Genomic DNA, 15,576 nt, shown 5'->3' with positions numbered 1-15,576 from the left:
GACTTTGTTGTGAAATCCGTAATTAACAATTGCCTAGGTTGTTTTTCCTAAATCTTTGTAAACCTCTTCATATTGATTTAAACACTTATTAAGCTCCTGTTGGAATCAAAGAGCTTGTTCAGCATTCATGCCATCTTGTAAAAAATTATTACCTAATTTTCTTCCCAATTCAAGTCCTTCTTGCTATGAACACAACTGGTTCAGATTGCTCTTCCTCATGTTTATTTGTTTCATGAACCATGCTAACTCATCTTTATTCATTTCCTTTATCAGCCATTTCTTCAATATCTGCCTGAGCTAAAACTTCAAAACCTTCTCCTCCTATAGTGTGAGCCAGTTAGTGATCTGAGAATATTCATGCTCTAATAGTAATATATGATTCTCAGCTTTAGCAGCTTCCGGTCATATTGCTTTCCAGCATGCGTTGAGCATTGATTGTTTAATCTTGAGTATATGACAGTCCAACATGCTTAACACAATCGAAGATTGTAAATTTTTTCCAAGTATCCATAAGAGTAAGAGATTCATCATTCTCCATTTGTTCTAAAGTATACCTGAAGATTTATTTGATATACAGTGCCTTAAAAATCGAAATTGTTCCTTGATCAAACTGCTGTAATAAGGCACTTATAGTCTTTGGTAAAAAGATAACTTCTGCATTTCCGTGTTGTAAATCTTGAGGCTGACCAGGTGCATTATCAATTAATAGAAGAGCCTTAAAAGGGAATCCTTTTTATTTAAATAATTTTTGACATCTGGGACAAACATGAAACCATTCATTGAAAACTATGGCAGTGACCCATGCTTTCTTATTAGCCATCCAATAAATGGAGAGGTTATTTATATTTATTCCTTTAAATCAGTGTGGTGTTTTTGATTTGTTAATTATCAATGGTTTCATTATATAATTGCCTGAAGCGTTGCGACAGAAAAGAATTGTTATATGATTTTTCGCTACCTTTTGACAACTAGCTGATTTGCAAGCTTTAGCTAAATAGGTAGTAGAGACATTAGGTTATATCGAAAACAGGAGACATGAAAAATGAGCAATGCCCTCGCCAGGACTTGAACCATGGACCTCTCGAATTCGTGCCGAGTGTTGACCACTACACCACGAAGGCATGCAAAAAAAAGCAGAAGAAATGCCTTATATACTCCCCCTTTAAAAGGGTAACTGGGGGATTAGGGGACCCAATCACAAAATACTGGTGGTGGAGAATCATCATTCACCACCTTTTTTGTTTAAGCGCCACTGTGGAGACATTAGGATTTTTTTGATACAGGAGATGTGAAAAATGAGCAATACCCTTACCGGGACTCGAACCACGAACCTCTCGAATTTGCGCCAATTGTTCTCACCACTACACCACAAAGTCATGCTAAGAAGGCGGGAGAAATATCTTATAAGGTTCTTTTAGGCATTTGTTTTCAGAACAACCTGGACTTGTCAGCACTGAAGATCTGAGCAGAAGTGTAGGAGTTGGCGGCAATGATTTCAGCAAATTTTGCTGGATATTGATGTGCTGCACCCAAATCAGAAGATGCACTTTCTTCTTTCAATCTTAGACTATGTAAAGGGTACTTTTCTGTTTCGCCGGTGCAGATCTCGCCAAGCAGACTTTATTGGTGACAACATACAGTATACACATAAAAAATGTTAACAAATGTTAGTTCTAAGAATTTTTTATTTTAAAGACATAAACATTTTAATAGCATTTAAAATTTTGTAAAAAGTCAATAAATAAAGACAATAAATTTGTAAAAAGACATTAATTTAAGAATTTACTATGCTTTCATGTTTCAACATCCTGATTCGCCGGTTCGTATCACGTGACCCCAAGTCATCTCATCTCGCGTAAACTACACTACAAAAATCTAATTGTCTCAGTAATTATTTACATTAATTTCAAGTTAAATCTTAGTTTGGAATACAAGTTTAAATACAAGAATTATTTCAATTCGAACAAATAGCTTATTTGGAAATTATGTAAAACCGCAGTGCTTTATTTTGCTAGTGCATTCTCATTAGAATTGATGGATTTAACCCTTGGTTTTGCCCTTTCTACATTTTTGCCTTTAGGTGAGCGGTGTGATTGCATCCTAATTGACCTAATTACCGCGAATGGTCTTAGGGCATAAATTTTAATTATCTTTGTAAATCTTCTACATAATTTTATGTTGGTATTGAAAGAAACAATCAATCTGGTAAGAAATGGCTGCGATGACTTGTTTTGAAAATGAGGCATAAAAAAGTACCAGCGAAGATATTCTGTTTGGCAACAGTTGTACCATTATTGGCAATTTTCTTGCCTGCGCCAGCAAAAAGGAAAAGTACCATGTAAAGAAAGTCTTTGTTTAAATCTCTCAAACCAACCATGACTTGCGGAAAAAGATACCTTTTTTTCTTCTGCCAAAGTCGACTCTGATTCTTGTGTGCTTGTCTTTTTTCCTAGTGACAATTTTCATTGTTAAATAATTGCTGTTTATGTACGCACTAATGTACACTATTCGAATCACGAATGTCGCTGCCTACGCATCTAACTATGAATCTAATGACGTATCTAAATGCCACATCTAAATTTCTGCAAGCGGTGGTTCAGCTGTAATTCTATGATGAAATACTCAATCTAGTTTTAAAAGATTTATTAAAATACTAAAATTAATCTAATCTAGAATCTAGAATTGAATCTAATGTTACATCTCATGAGCAGCATTCTAGCTGTATCTTAACAAATCGAAAGTCAAGTTCTCACTGTTGCCATTCTGAGGCAGAGAAAAGTTTGTTTCTAATCAAACCGGAACATCGGCAGAGTGAAAGTTTCTAGTCAAACTGGAACAATTGCTTTTGCAGTTACATGTTTTATTTAATCAGAAGGTTTCTTTATTTAATGCAATTACTTGAAAGGCCTTATTCATGAATTTTTTTTTCACAAAGAAGAACTGCATTTGATTAATCACCTGAAATTGTTATGTAGCCTTTGTTCGTACTGAAAATAAAAAGGTGTCAGACATCAAATGTGGTTTGCTTAATTATGAATTTCTTTCATTATATTTTTAGAGAAATGTTTTAAGTACTGTTATTTTTTATTTTAGTTCTTTATATTTTATTTACTCATTTAAGGTGTGAGAAATTTAACTATTTTTATAGATTTTATTCTCTTTTTTGGGGGGGGGATTTCAAGGATGGAACCAGTATCAGCCAAAGGGAGGAAATTTTCAACAGAAGTTCAGTGAAAAAGAGAGGAAGCTTGAAAACTAGAAATGGTGGAGTTTACCTAGAATATTCCATTACGGAAAAAAGGACCACTGAAATAAATAAAAAAAAAACCCCTTTTTTTTAAATGCCAAGATAGTGATTGACTGTGAATGCAAAATTTTTCTGTTGGACTATAGGTTCTAACAAAATTTATAAACCCTTAATTAATGCATAACAGCCAGCTTTCACAAATTTTTCATAATTTTTATGAATGATCTTGTTTAGAATCTTACATGCAAAAAAAAATTTTTTTTAATCTTGCAATTTTTTACGGAGGTGCTAAAAATGACACCAGTTCTGCTATTTGTCACCAAGTTTTTATTTACTCTTGGCTAGCATTCTTAATTCATTTTCTACAGTATGAATTCATTTGTTGTGCATTGCCAGGTGTGTGACTCATAAACAGTTGACACTTTTAAAATCAGCTATAAATGTTCAGTTAGTCTATATTTTAGGGTTAGTCTATATTGTTGCTACGTGGCTGTTTGATTTGTGGTAACAAGTAGTTGAATGTTATGGAAACCTTGTTATGATGTGTTTGGTTGTAATGTGTGATTGCAGTGATTTTGACTGATGGGAAAATATTTGTAAGGGCTTACTTTATGGATTTTGGTTAGGAAGTACATTACTTATTTTGTGCTTTACACCGTAAAATGCTTGCTGGTGGTATGATTAACCTGAAGTTTCTGTAAACCTTGAAAGATTGGGAAAGAAAACTTTGATTGACTGGTGTATAAATGAAGATTTAAATGGCTTCATTCACCTCTCGGTAAATTACACAGTGAGATTTAAGGATTTCGAGACCCTAGCTCATATCAACACTATAAGTATGTGGGGTGTAATAAAACAGGATTTTTGAAAGAAATGCCTCTGACAATTGGGCAGTATGGAGGATTTTTTCATTTTTACTTTTGTGAATTAATTTGGCGACAGGGGTATACGGGTTCTCACTTAGATAATTTTAAATAGTTTTTGGATGCTGTTAAGAATTCTGTATGTCACACATATCAAAGGAACAGAAATTTTTAAATAGGGTGAGTCAATATTTCCATTTTGTACTGCATAGATTAGATAACGTGTATTTCCATTCATATGTTATTTCCTTGTTTGATTTAAAATGCAGTTTATTGAGATTATGTATTTTTTGTTTTAATTATGTTTATTACATTGTGTTTTGGATACCATTTTACTAGGGAGGGCGTTGGTCGTAAACAGGAATGGCGACAGAAATTGCTACTTTAAGCCAAGGGATACCCTGAAATACATTTTTATCAAATATTTTTATTCAGTGATTTGAGGAAAATTTTTGTAACAAACGCGATGATGTTGTTACAATATCATTAAAATGATAACAGTACATTAAAATGATAACAGTACATTTAAATGATAACAGTATACTCAAAGTACATTTTGATGGATAAAGCATTAAATATTATTTCCGTATGCCATAAAGTGTCCTTGCCTTTCATTTTGGAGATTTCTCAAATATCAGTTCTGAAATTTAAGTAAAGTATTAAATGCTGCATAGTAAAAGCAAAATAGCTACTTTAATTATGCCAAAATTTGTTTCATTTACTTTATCATTTTTATTTTTGTCTGTGTGATTTTAACAAAATATTGAGATATGTATTAATTTTCTCTCTAAAATTAATTTTATGCTTTTTTCTGAATTTTTTCAAAAAACAAAGTTCGCAGTTATTTTACTGGTTAAAAATTCAGAAAAAAAAAAAAAAAAAGTTGTGAGAAAGTAAAAAGGTGTATTAACTCAAAATTTTACAGTAAGATTATGATGAGTTTTCATATTATTTGGAGAATTATGGAAAATTAAGTAAAAATGAGATTATCTGAATTTTCCATGGTACTTCTTTATCATTACAGCTCCAGTTATTTAAATGGCATCAAGAGCTGTCAAGTTAATGTACTAAGTGACAATCATACTCAAAGCTTTTCTTGTGTCAGGTGGATTATAAGTATCTGTTATAGTTCATCAAAAACTCCCAAGTAGGCTTTCCATTTTGTTCCAATTCATTAACAAGGAAACTCTTGACACTATTTAAACAACGGGGTCATAATAATAAAGACGTATCATTTCTACTTCTGATGCCAAATATTTTTCTCTTGATGCATTTCTGTCCTTTATTTTCTCTTTTATTTTTGTGATTTTTCACCATATAAAAATATCAAAATCTGCAGATATTCTATTCTTGTCATATGGATTGGCATCTGTAGAAAGGAATTTCCATGTAAATAGAAGTATTGAAAACTGACAGTTTAAAAGATTAATTTTGTGTATGCGATCTTGTATTTTGTCATTTCTTAAATTTCCTTGGAGTTCTCTATTGAAATTATTAAAGAAGTAAGCAACTTCTCAATAGATGCAGTTTATTAGAACTACAAACATTTTTCATTAAATCTGAAAATTCAAAGATGAAGAGAAAAATTATTGAGGAAGCAATTGATTACATGAAGCAAAATGAAATTTTTCTCCAAAGTGATATTGAAGATATGAACAAATAGCTGATAGTTTAGAAGATGGCGTAGAGACTATTATGTATATTGATTTGTTTATTGAGGCAAATAGAAAAGTAATCAGAGAGAAAGAATTATATATAAATCCAGAAAATTTTCAGATTAAAAAAACACAAGTATAGTGTTATGGATGTTTTGTACAATGTAATGTGTAATTATTCTAGTTATTTACTGCATTATTAATTGTTCACTGCATCCTTCCTGCATACTGTTGCCAAATGATTACAGATACATATTATGGCCTAATTTTTTTTTAATGTTAGCTTTTACATAAAAAGCCTGTTAAATGGAAGATAAATGTTAATTTTACGCGTATGATTTTTTTAGAGTTCATAGAAAAACATTTAACTGTAAATAGCAACTGCGAAATTTGGTCATTCAAGTGATTTGAAAAGCCTATCCCATGGTTTGATTACAGGTAACTATTGCCATCTATTGAAAATAAAATGTGATGATTGAATTAAGGATGTCTGAAACATGCTCTTGATGCACAGCACCATATGGCTACGTTTTGCTGGTTATTAAGAAGACAAATCACCTGTAATGGCAACGTAATGCCATGTAGGGTTAACTTATTGTATACAATAAAAACTATGATCACCAATCAAATATCAAGATAGTTTTATTTCACATAGTGCACCATTTTACATGTTTGTAAAAAAATTGTTGGAAAATGTGTTGTTTTTAACCTTTTATTTATTATTGATTCTTTTTCAGGTATCAGCAGTTGTTGGTAGAGCTGATTTATTGTGTGGAATATTCTTCCTTCTCTCTTTTTTGTGTTATGTCCATGCTTCAAATGGCAAGTAAATTAATGTCCTTAATGCAGTTATATTACATACAACATATATGAAAAGGTGGTACTTAGGTATTATCCCATCAACCGTGAAACTGTTGCCAAGGAATTATGGATTATGGATAAGTGGAATTATGGATTATGGATTAGGAATTATGGATAAATGTTATATCACAACATGCTCGTAACATTTGTACCTGCCCTAGATGTAAACCCAATTTATTCTTAGAAAGCCAGATTTTGTTTTTATTAAGAAGGATACAGGATGTTTCAAAGCTTATCATTCAAATTTCATGGAGAGGTAGGGAAGATGCCAGGAAATCAATTTCACATAGGAAAGTATGTCTGCAAACGTCATCTACAGAAACAAAATGGACAATTAAAGTTACCACAAGGGCAAGTGTTAATGATGTGACCTTTTTTCCAACAAGGTAAAGTAAAGGTTCACAGTAAGTGTTCAAAATTGTGACCATTTACACAAACACAGTATTCACAGCTCCATTGCATTGACTGCTGAACATTTTCAAATATGCCTGGCATATCATGGATAGTTTCTGCAGCGGCCACTATTCGTGCAACAAGGTACATTTCACTGTTGATGGGAGACTCATACACGTTTTTTCATGCCCCCGCACAAAAAGAAGTCCATGGGTGATAAATCAGGTGGCCTGGGTGGCCAAGCAGTCAGTCTACTTCTGCCGAATCAGTCGAGCTTTGAATCTACCTCGATCTATTGAGCTTCAAATGTTCGATTCAGGTAATCATGCACATAAGTTGTGTTATGGGCTGGAGCCCCTTCATGTTGATACCACATATCTTGGTGGATGTGCACAGGAACAGCGCCCAGAAAAGTTGATAACACTGTCTCGAGAAAGACTAGGTATTTTCGGCCGTCCACTCAAGGTGGTAGCAAGTAAGGTCCCAACAAACAGTCATCAATGATTCCAGCCCACACATTTATGGCAAAACGAGCATGACTTCTCATACTGTGCGGGTTGCCGCAAGCCCACACATGTGAATTGTGTGTATTGAACACACCTTCACGAGTGAATCAAGCTTCATCTGTAAAAAGAACAGAAGGTGGAAGTCCATGGCACCTTTCTGCATGAACCATTGTGCAAATTCCACATGCTTCAGATAATCGATAGGATGCAGTAACTGCACCCTTTGCAGATGGTAAGGATGCACATGTTCCTCGTGCAGTATCCACCACATTGCTTAGTGAGACACCCCAAGCTGCTGAGAAATAGATTGTGTGAATGTGGTCAGATTATCTTTGATGGACTGTAGGACTTTTTCTGTGACGTCGACAGTCTGCGTCAGTCGTTTTCTCCCTGTCTCCTGCATGTTGCTGCACAGTGAACCATGTTCGCTCAGATTGTGATGCACAGATGCAAACATTTGATGCTTTGGTATTCTTCTGTTGGGGTACTGCACTTCGTAATCTTGTCTAGCTCGGTGGCCACTTTCGCCAGCTGGCCCATATATGCAAGATGCATTTCTGCTAGCTGTTGATATGTAAAAAAATTCATCTTATCACTAGTAAGACAGCTCGTACGTTGATGACAGCAGGAGTGGTCGGGTGAGCTGTACGCTGGTTGAGTACACGCAGTGCCCTCGTGTACATTTGTGGACACACTTTTAGATGTGAAATCAGTTCCCTGACGTCTTCACTACCTCCCTATAAAATTTGAACAATAAGTTTTGAAACACCCAATATAAATTAACTGTTTGTGACTTGCATTTTTTTGGAAAGAAAAAAGATTTTGAGAGCTGTAGACTCATATTTGAGACCAAACTCTAGTTCATTTTCAGCTGGTTGAAAGAATTAACATGTGAGGGAAAGGTAGAAAGCAGCTGGGTATGTTTGTAGTTCTAAAAACAGTAATGCATTGAAACAATCACTTGCAGGAAGTTTGTAGTCAAAACATTCTAAACAGAGTTGTGGTAAAATTTGAGGGCCTAATAAAATAATAAAAATCAGTGAAACCCTTTTATGAAGCACAGAAGTGAAGCAAGTTGAATGCTTCTGTATCTGTGGCTATTTAAATAAATGTGATAAGTCTGACGATGTTTTATAATTACAGTTACAGATAGAAGTGTGGCTCTGAATTGCACATGAATAATTGATGCAGTTTGGCTTTATTTGTGTCAACTTTCACGTTTGATGGGATACATAAGTACCGAAAAAATTTTGGAAAATATATAATTCCAAATAATTTTTGAAGATTGTTATGCAGATTATATCGTCTGCACAAACAGTTAACGTTCGTGTGTTTAATCATATTTTTTGTGAAACAATTTTTGCAATTTGAGAGAGACTTCTTTAGAACAGTGTGTTGTGAAATTTGTAAAAAAATATTATCATTAAATACATGGTGTCTGAAATGGAATTATCATACTACCAGATTAGAACCATCATTTACTTCTAGTTCTGTTGCAAAAAGTCAGGTATAGGAAAAATCAGTGAAACCCTTTTGTGAAGCACAGAAAAGAAGCAAGTTGAATGCTTCTGCAGCTGTGCTATTTAAATAAATGTGATGAGTCTGACGATGTTTTATAATTGCAGTTACAGATAGAAGTGTGGCTCTGAATTCCGTATGTATGACTGATGCAGTTTGGCTTCATTTGTGCCAACTTTCAATGTTTGATGGGATACATAAGTATCGAAAAAATTTTTGTAACAAGAAATTGTTTTCATTATTGTAGTGTTTTGCATTTGTGTCTTGTGCAGCTGGGTGATTTGGTATTTTGTAATCATAAAATTTTATTCACATTTTATTATTAATAAAACATGAAATTTGGGAAAATGTTTAAAAGTAGCTTTAGTTATTATTTAAAATGCTAAGAAATAGTAGAAATATACTATAAACATTACATAAGTGAGTTTTTCAAAAACTAATCAATTTATTATTATTCTGTAAACTCGATAATGATTTTGATGACTTTCTATGGAGAACAGAGCATTTTGATTATTATAGTACGCTTACCTTAGAAGCTACACCAGCTTGAATACAGTTCTCTAAATTATTTCCATAAAAATTTGTCTACCTGATTTTAATTTAAATAAATTAGAATTTAAATTATGTTTCATTGTGATTGTAGTCTGTTTATATAAATATATTCTCGAGAAAAGTAAGACGTTAATTTAAATATTATTTTTACTCTTGATATACTTTATAATAACACATAAACCCTCCCATTAAAAAAAAGTTCACTTCTGTATGAAGCAGTGATTCTTTCCTTTGTGAATGATTTTGAAATTTTCCTGTGTTTCTTTATGAATGTAGTAGGATTGCAAGGTTGAGATATTATCCAAATGGTTATTTAACTATGATGCAAAAATTAGGGAATTGATTTTCAGTTCTAAACCCTGGAGCAGCCATCAGTAGATTATGTAGCAACATCATATATTTCCTAGTTCTAAGGTGAACAAATGTTTTTGTTTTACCATGTACCTCCATTAACATAAACACCATCCCGTGGCACAGGAGCTTGACCAGTACAGATAGGAAGATGAAATATTGGGTTTTAATGAAAGTTTCCCACTACAGCAAATATCGTCTGCATAAACAGTTCAGGTTCGTGTGTTTAATCATATTTTTTGTCAAACAATTTTTTGCAATTTGAGAGAAAGAGACTTTATTTAGAACAGTGTGTTGTAAAATTTGTAAAAAATATTATCATTAAATACATGGTGTCTGAAATGGAACTATCATACTACCAGATTAGAATCATCATTTACTTCCAGTTCTGTTGCAAAAAGTCAGGTGCAGTATGTCATCAAATCATGTGTGTAGCTTTAGGTACTAATGTTGTATCATCTGACACTGTGATGGTTTGGTACCGAAATTTTCAATAAATGTTAACTATTTTTTGCTATGTTTTCAGAAAGACATATAAGTTTTGATTACCAAATCAGCATTTTATAAACTTTGGAAATTAAATCAAAAGAAGCAACTTGTAAGTATTTGACAAATTACATATCTGACTCTTAAAATGGTTCATAAAGGAACAACAATTCATGCACATAATTTAAATATTTATTTAGTTACAGAATTCAGTAGGGAAACTAGATTTGAAGAAATAATAATCTAATCATTTAGTTAAACTTTTAGCTTCTGGTTTCAGAAATAGGCTGCTAAGTAATATTACAGCAGCCATGATGCTGCTGAATAAGACAAAAATGAATTCCACAAACGTTTTTAGTGTTGTGGTTTTGACTTAAATCATTGACATTTTTAAAATGTAATAACCATTAAAGCTTTTTGGAAAGTAAAATGCTCTGTTTGTGGCAAATCTAATGACTTACAGGTGATGGTATTAATAATGCGAACAAAATCTTTTTGTAGATGAGAATAACGTTTTAGTTAATATGAGATTACTATATATCAGAAATGACTGGCTATTGCTTTAGTATTAACTATCACGTTTTTCAATTTCCCATCAGCTGTAAAGATATGTAGCAATGTAGCTTTACCGTAGAAATGCAAAATTTTAGTAAATTCTGTGTATAGTATGATGCACAAGAAACTACTGTGTTGTCCAAAATTATCTTTACATATTTAATAATATTTTGTGAAGCAACCAGACATTCTGGTGTTTCATGAATGAGGAAAAGGCATAGGAAGTACCAAAGGACATATTTTGATGGAGTTTGACATGTTTGATGGAGGAATCGATGTTTTTCCAGAGATATTGAAGTGAGTTACAATTATCCAATATGTTCTGATTGCCGTGTTTCTGAAATGCAAATAGTGGTATTGTATCATGAAAAGACATGGCAAGTACTTTCTGTGAACTGTTTTTCCATGTAAAAAACAGTTATTTACCTTGGCAAAGTATCATCTGAAAGAATCTTTTAAGATGTTGCTCATTTAGGAAAGGGACATTTTTAAAGAAGAATGGCTGAATATTTTAAAATAGACGGTCTCTGCTCTAAGGAAACAAAGAGTGAAGTTTGCTGAGAAGTAGGGATAATATCAGGTACTAATGAAAGTTTCCCACCACCACCAAATATCATCTTCACAAACAGTTCGCGTTGACGTGTTTAATCATATTTTGTCAAACAATTTTTGGCATTTCAAAGAAAGAGACTTGCTTTAGAACACTGTGTTGTGAAATTTGTAAAAAAACATCATTCTCGTTAAGTACAGGATGTCTAAAATAGAGCTATCACGCTACCAGATTAGATTCATCATTTACTTCTAGTTCTGTTGCAGGAAGTCAGCTACAGAATGTCACCATACAGCTTTAGGTACTAATGTTGTGGAGGTGTGGTACCGAAAGTTCAAAAACAAGGACTATGACATTCAAGAAGCTTGGTTTTCTGGCTGGTCTTCCGACATTGTTGAGGCCTGGCTGCGAGAACTTGTGGAAGAAGATCATTATGCGACCACTCAAAAACTTGCTTAACCTTCTAAATCCGGGCCGAAATTCTCATAATATAGCCTTCAGGCCGGCGTGATCTGAAACAGTTCTGCCCCCTCTTTGACATTTTCCTAATGAGAAAAGTCGTTAGTCCCCCTCCATGGATGAAGTAAAATTTACATGTTTGTCGGACGCTTATGTCCCATAGTAGAGGGGTTGCTAGATTTGCAATTTTTTTCGATGATTATTTTGCTTTCATTTAAATGAAGTTCTAAATAAATAGTGCATAAATAAATATGCACTACTGAATGCATATCCAGTGCACAATTTGTTTAGAACAAAATGTATGCAATGTTTATATTTCACTCACTATTTCTAATCAATTTCGTAAATAATTTGTGAATTTTTTAACTTTGTTTTCACTCTTCATTTATATTTGCGTATTTTCGTATTAGAAACTAGAAAGCGAGAAAAAAATTTAACAAAATATAGTAAATACGGACTAGATTTGTAAGTCTGCAGGCTGGAATGAGATTTTTAATAACATATTTTCATTAATAAAATAATGGTAATGACTAATTTAATGAAATAATAATAATAATATTTATTGCCATTAAATGATTAGAATGAGATTCAATTCAATTAGATTTTGAGAGGAACTTACAGCAATAATAAAACTTTACATAACAATAACAGAGATTTAAATCTGCTTTTTTCGATAATTTTGTTATTATAATATAAAAATCAAAATCCGAGATACATTGGTTGCGTTTAATCATTTAACTTTAACAAATATTACATTGGACTATCAAGCAAAGAAGGTGTATCTTTAACGAGAATTTTTCTTTGTAAAATTGGCTTTTGTTTCTGTTAGCAGAGAAAAAAATCCGTGACCTATACATGCAATCATCAAAAGAATTTTGAGAACAGTTTTAAATGTTCATGAAGAATTAATTATACGTCAATTTCTTTTCATAGGTAGAAATTTCGTCTAAAACCATCATTATATCCAAAGGTTGAAGTCTATTTCATTTACAACGAATATTTTATTTGCACATAATATATTTTCTAATTTATTTTAAAAAGAGTAATCTTTCACATTTTCAAAAGAATAAGGAAATATTGGGTGTTAACACAATGTAGTAAATCTGTTTTTCATATTTCTTCCAGTAATGAAACCTGGAATATTTTCAAAGCAAAATTAAGAAAACCGTTTATGCCAAATTTTGCATAAAGTATCTTCTCCTGTATTTTTTTATTTAAAGTTTGGAATTTTTTCTTTGAAAATATCAAAAGTCATGAACCGAGCAAAATTAATTCATGAGAAATAACTTTGAAATGCAATAATTCCATCGTAATATGAAATAGTGAAAAAAATTGCAATACAGTTTATTTGTTCACAAATAATCCCCCTCATATGCGTAATTTATGTACTGTCGATTGATAAATATAGGTTAGTAAATTAAACCGGTTATTTCAATACTTTTCCTTTATCAATATTTTTACGGGCTCTTCAGTAGAGCGGTAAAGGCGGCTGAACACTTGTAGCTTGCTTGGGTTTGAATCCCGGTTAAATAGTTGGATTCACGGTTTTTGTGTAACGTAAATGCAAGCGAGGTTCTCTTAGAAAGTCCTCCGCGAAGGCATAACTCCCCTTATACAGGTAATTGTTGTGTGCTTTGATGTAATTCAGGAAGCGAACAAAATTAATCCAATCAAACCCGAAGAACGGATTGATTACATGTGGAGTTTTCCACCAGGAACGGGGCTCACCAGCGGCCGAGCGGTAAAGTCGCTGAACACTGGTAGTTCGGTCCGAGGTTCGAGTCCCGCGAACGGGCTGGCTGCATGGGCGTTTTCGTGGTTTTCCCCATGTGTAACGTGTATACGAGCCAGTTTCCCTTAGAAAGTCCTCCACGAAGGCATCCCTCCCTTTAGGCAGATAGCCCTAGTGTGCTTTTCCAAAATTAAATAAAAAATCCACCAGGAACGTAAATGCGAGCAATTTTCTCTTAAAAAGGTTTACACGAAAGCATCCATCCCCTTAAGCAGATAGCATTCGCGTGCTTTTCCGTAATCCAATCCTAATTTTCATACATTTAATAGTAATTTGACATACACCTTATTACAGACAAAATAACAACCTTTTTTAAAGATATTTTTTTATTAACTTGTCTGAATTCCCTTTATCTCTTGAGGAATATAAGAATTTCAGCAAATAAAGCTGGCCGAAATTTTATATATTGTAACTGATGTTTTGATTCAATTTAGAAGTAACGTGAGCTTTACTGATATTTAAATACTTTTTGGCAGATCTCATCCTAAAAGAGGGTCTAAAGATAAATTGACTTTATTTAATTTACAATCAATGAAAATCATTGAAAGCAATACTGAATGAATGAAAATCACAAAAACTATTATGCATACAGTTGTCTCTTATTTATCTCCCGATAAATCAGACAAAATTGCATACATAATAGAAGCACTTTGAAATAGTTAACAGTTCTTAAGGGTTTTATGCACTCCACAAAAAAATGTCAAAATAAAATCTTATTATTCATAAGTATGAAAAGGAAGTAAACGATAAAAGCCATTTTACCTATTTTCTAGAAGGGAGTTAAATCTAAAATATTAATCTATTCTTATTTGTTATGATTAAAAAACATTAAATATGGTAAGCTTAAAGAGCGTGCAAAATCGCTGACGTTTTAATCATAGAAAAAGTCAGTACTAAAAAAATTAGCATTAAAATTATGAGACAGATTGAGAAAGAGATGGCCTCTATTTGATTTTCAAGTATATTGGCGCAAGACGAAACCTGCGGTTTTTGCCAAAATGTAGCCAAACTGATAAGAAGAGGGAAATAATCCGTAGCCAGCGGCTACTCTGAGCAGCGACAATGGACCACCCAAAGATCTACAAATAGGCAATTCTCTAAAATGGGGAGGGCATGGATAGTACGACAGTTGTACCAATGCCGGCGTCTGAGAAAGTCATTCTCCTGGTACAACTGCTGTACCAGCCGGCTTCAGAAAGTTAAGAGTTAGGTGTTAGTGGAATGTTCATTAGTCGTGCTATGCATTGCATAAAATTTAATGTACAAGTTGAATCACTCGGTGCCAACATGAGCAGACTCAAGTAGATATAAGGACAAAAGTGTTCGGGCCTCCTTTAATCTGCTTGAATATCAGCGTAAAGACAAAATTCTGGACCGGATCATCATTTGTAATGAAAACTGGATTTACTTCAAGAACACAGGCCAGAACATTGATTGGTCTGCACCTGTTGAGCCTGTTAGCAGCATAGCAAAGTTCAGTTTGACTAACTAAAAGATCATGCTTTGTATGTAGTGGGATTACAGTGGTATTATTGCAGCAGTTGTATCAGAAGGTTGCAAATTATTGTGCGTCTTTTAAATAAAATAGTATATACTACAATTTGCCTTAAATCTATTAATATAAGGGCTCAATAAATGTTAAGACTTACTCCTTTGATGATTTTTCTGATGCTGGATTACATTTCAAAAATCTGCTAAAAAAACTATTGCAGTTTATAGCAGTTTTCATTGTTCTATGAATCCTATTCTATTTTCCCATTGCATTGGGGATGGTATGCTGTAATGTGA

The 15,576-nt window shown here is 33.0% G+C and overlaps 1 protein-coding gene across 2 annotated transcripts in view; it reads left to right on the top strand.

Annotated features, from left to right (window-relative positions):
• The window catches only part of Tmtc4 (Transmembrane O-mannosyltransferase targeting cadherins 4), a 199,068-nt gene that overhangs the window by 54,185 nt on the left and 129,307 nt on the right, over positions 1-15,576 (top strand). For both annotated transcript variants that reach the window (XM_035354750.2, XM_035354749.2), the window contains exon 8: positions 6,503-6,587. In XM_035354750.2, coding sequence (XP_035210641.1) covers positions 6,503-6,587 — 85 coding nt within the window. The remainder of the gene's footprint in view (positions 1-6,502; positions 6,588-15,576) is intronic.

This window comes from Stegodyphus dumicola, chromosome X1 (genome assembly GCF_044657685.1).
Source record: "Stegodyphus dumicola isolate Sdum_Otavi_A_Nest chromosome X1, ASM4465768v1".
NCBI lineage: Eukaryota > Metazoa > Arthropoda > Arachnida > Araneae > Eresidae > Stegodyphus > Stegodyphus dumicola.
The sequence above is the reverse complement of the archived record's forward strand: the minus strand, read 5'-3'. Positions and strand labels throughout refer to the sequence as shown.